The sequence below is a fragment of the Crocuta crocuta genome, unplaced genomic scaffold (assembly GCF_008692635.1).
Source record: "Crocuta crocuta isolate KB4526 unplaced genomic scaffold, BGI_CrCroc_1.0 scaffold35, whole genome shotgun sequence".
Lineage (NCBI taxonomy): Eukaryota > Metazoa > Chordata > Mammalia > Carnivora > Hyaenidae > Crocuta > Crocuta crocuta.
In genome coordinates this window covers 8,953,078-8,954,760 of record NW_027530625.1, presented here as the reverse complement: position 1 = coordinate 8,954,760, position 1,683 = coordinate 8,953,078, and the positions used below count along the sequence as shown (strand labels likewise).

Here is a 1,683-nt window from a genome sequence, read left to right as displayed (position 1 = left end):
GGTATCGTGATGGAATTCCCCACTCCTCACCTCTCCAGCCTACCTGGGCCCCAACCCCAGCACCTAGCCCTTCAAGGTTGGAGATGCACTGGTATCAGGTGCACTCCCCCAACCCCCAGTCTTTCCAGCTGTAAAATGGGTGGGAGCTCGCTTCCCAAGCCCCTCCCTGGGAGAAGGAGATAAAGAGAGCAGAGAGATAAGTGAGGGCCGGCTCCTGCTGAATCGGCTCAGAATTCCCAGGCAGCACCGAGAGCTTAGCCCCAGGAGGAGTGGAAGAGGAGCTTCTAGTCAGAGGGCAGGGGCCAGTGGCCAGGTCACCCTTCTGTCACTCTTTGAGGACCTCCTTCCTTTAAATGTGCACCAGCCACCTCTCGCCCTCCCGGGTGACAGAGCCCAGAAGCTTCCTAAACAGCCTCGTAGGGATCTCCACCCCAAACTAAATCTACCCATCTTGCTTTATTTATTTTTAATTTAAAAAGATTTTTAAGTTTATTTTGAGAGAGAGAGAGCACGCCCACGCATGAGCGAGGGAGGGGCAAAAAGCGGGGGATGAGGGGAGAGACTCCCAAGCAGGCTCTGGGCGATCAGTGCACAGAGCCCGATGTGGGGCTCCAACTCAAAACCGTGAGATTATAACCTGAGCTGAAACCAAGAGTTGGACACTTAACCAACCGAGCCACCCAGGGGCCCCTATTTTTTTAAAAAAATGTTTATTTATTTATTTATTTATGTATTTGAGAGAGGGAGACAGAGAATCCCAAGCAGGCTCCATGCTGTCAGTGCAGAGCCGGATGTGGGAATCAAACCCACGAACCATGAGACCATGATCTGAGCTGTAATCCAGAGTCGGATGCCTAGCTGACCGAGCCCCCCCCGGCCCCTCAGTTTGGGACAGCTCTAATCCAGGTTTCCATACAGAGACCCATGTCCCTCCCCCTGATCGCTTCTTTCGGGTGAATTCCTACCCGGGGATCATTGAATCAAAGGGCGTGAGTGTTTTTAATACCCTTAATAGAAACTGCCAAATAAGTTTTCTGCCGGTCCTTGTCAAGGCCTTGCCTCACGGCTGGATGGTCCTCAAGCTGCCCGTGCTGGGGCCCCGCTTTCCCGGGATAGCTGAGGCTTGGCGCTCAGTGGGTACGCACGGTCTGCTTTTGGAATGTGTAGTCTGGTCTTGGCCTCTCGTCTTCCAAACAGACCAAGTGCGGCCCAGTCGTGGGAGACCGGTTCTGGGGAGGCCGGGAGTATCGCCAGGGCTGAAAGGTAATGGCGCAGCAAAGGCCCCAGCAAGACAGGCTTCTCCCCACACGCCAAACACACACATAACCCGGAGGACTTTACGCGCACGTGTGCACTGAAGACACAGCCACCATTCCAGGACTCAGGAGCACAGCGTCAGGCGCAGCACCGGCTGTGTGCTGTACATCACTTCCCCGCTGCGAGCCTCTCCGAAGGAGAAACAGGCTCAGAGAGGTTTAGCAATTGGTCCAAGGCCACAGAGCTATAGACCTAACAGGAATTCGCGGGAGGCAGGTCCGACACCAGGGCGGCTCGACCACGACTCCACACCCACACCACGCAGGCACGGCAGCAGCGCGCGCGCCCACGCAGGGTGCCTAACCGCGGGCCCACGGCACGCACAGCACGTGCACTCCGGGCCACCCTTAGGGCAGGCCCGCGAGG

General features: G+C 56.4%; 1 protein-coding gene across 1 annotated transcript in view; it reads left to right on the top strand.

Moving 5' to 3' along the window:
• Nucleotides 1-1,070: 1,070 nt before the first annotated feature.
• The window catches only part of RALGDS (ral guanine nucleotide dissociation stimulator), a 19,223-nt gene continuing 18,610 nt past the window's right edge, over nucleotides 1,071-1,683 (top strand). The window contains exon 1 of the mRNA XM_077768478.1: nucleotides 1,071-1,133. Within this exon, the coding sequence (XP_077624604.1) occupies nucleotides 1,071-1,133 (63 nt within the window). The remainder of the gene's footprint in view (nucleotides 1,134-1,683) is intronic.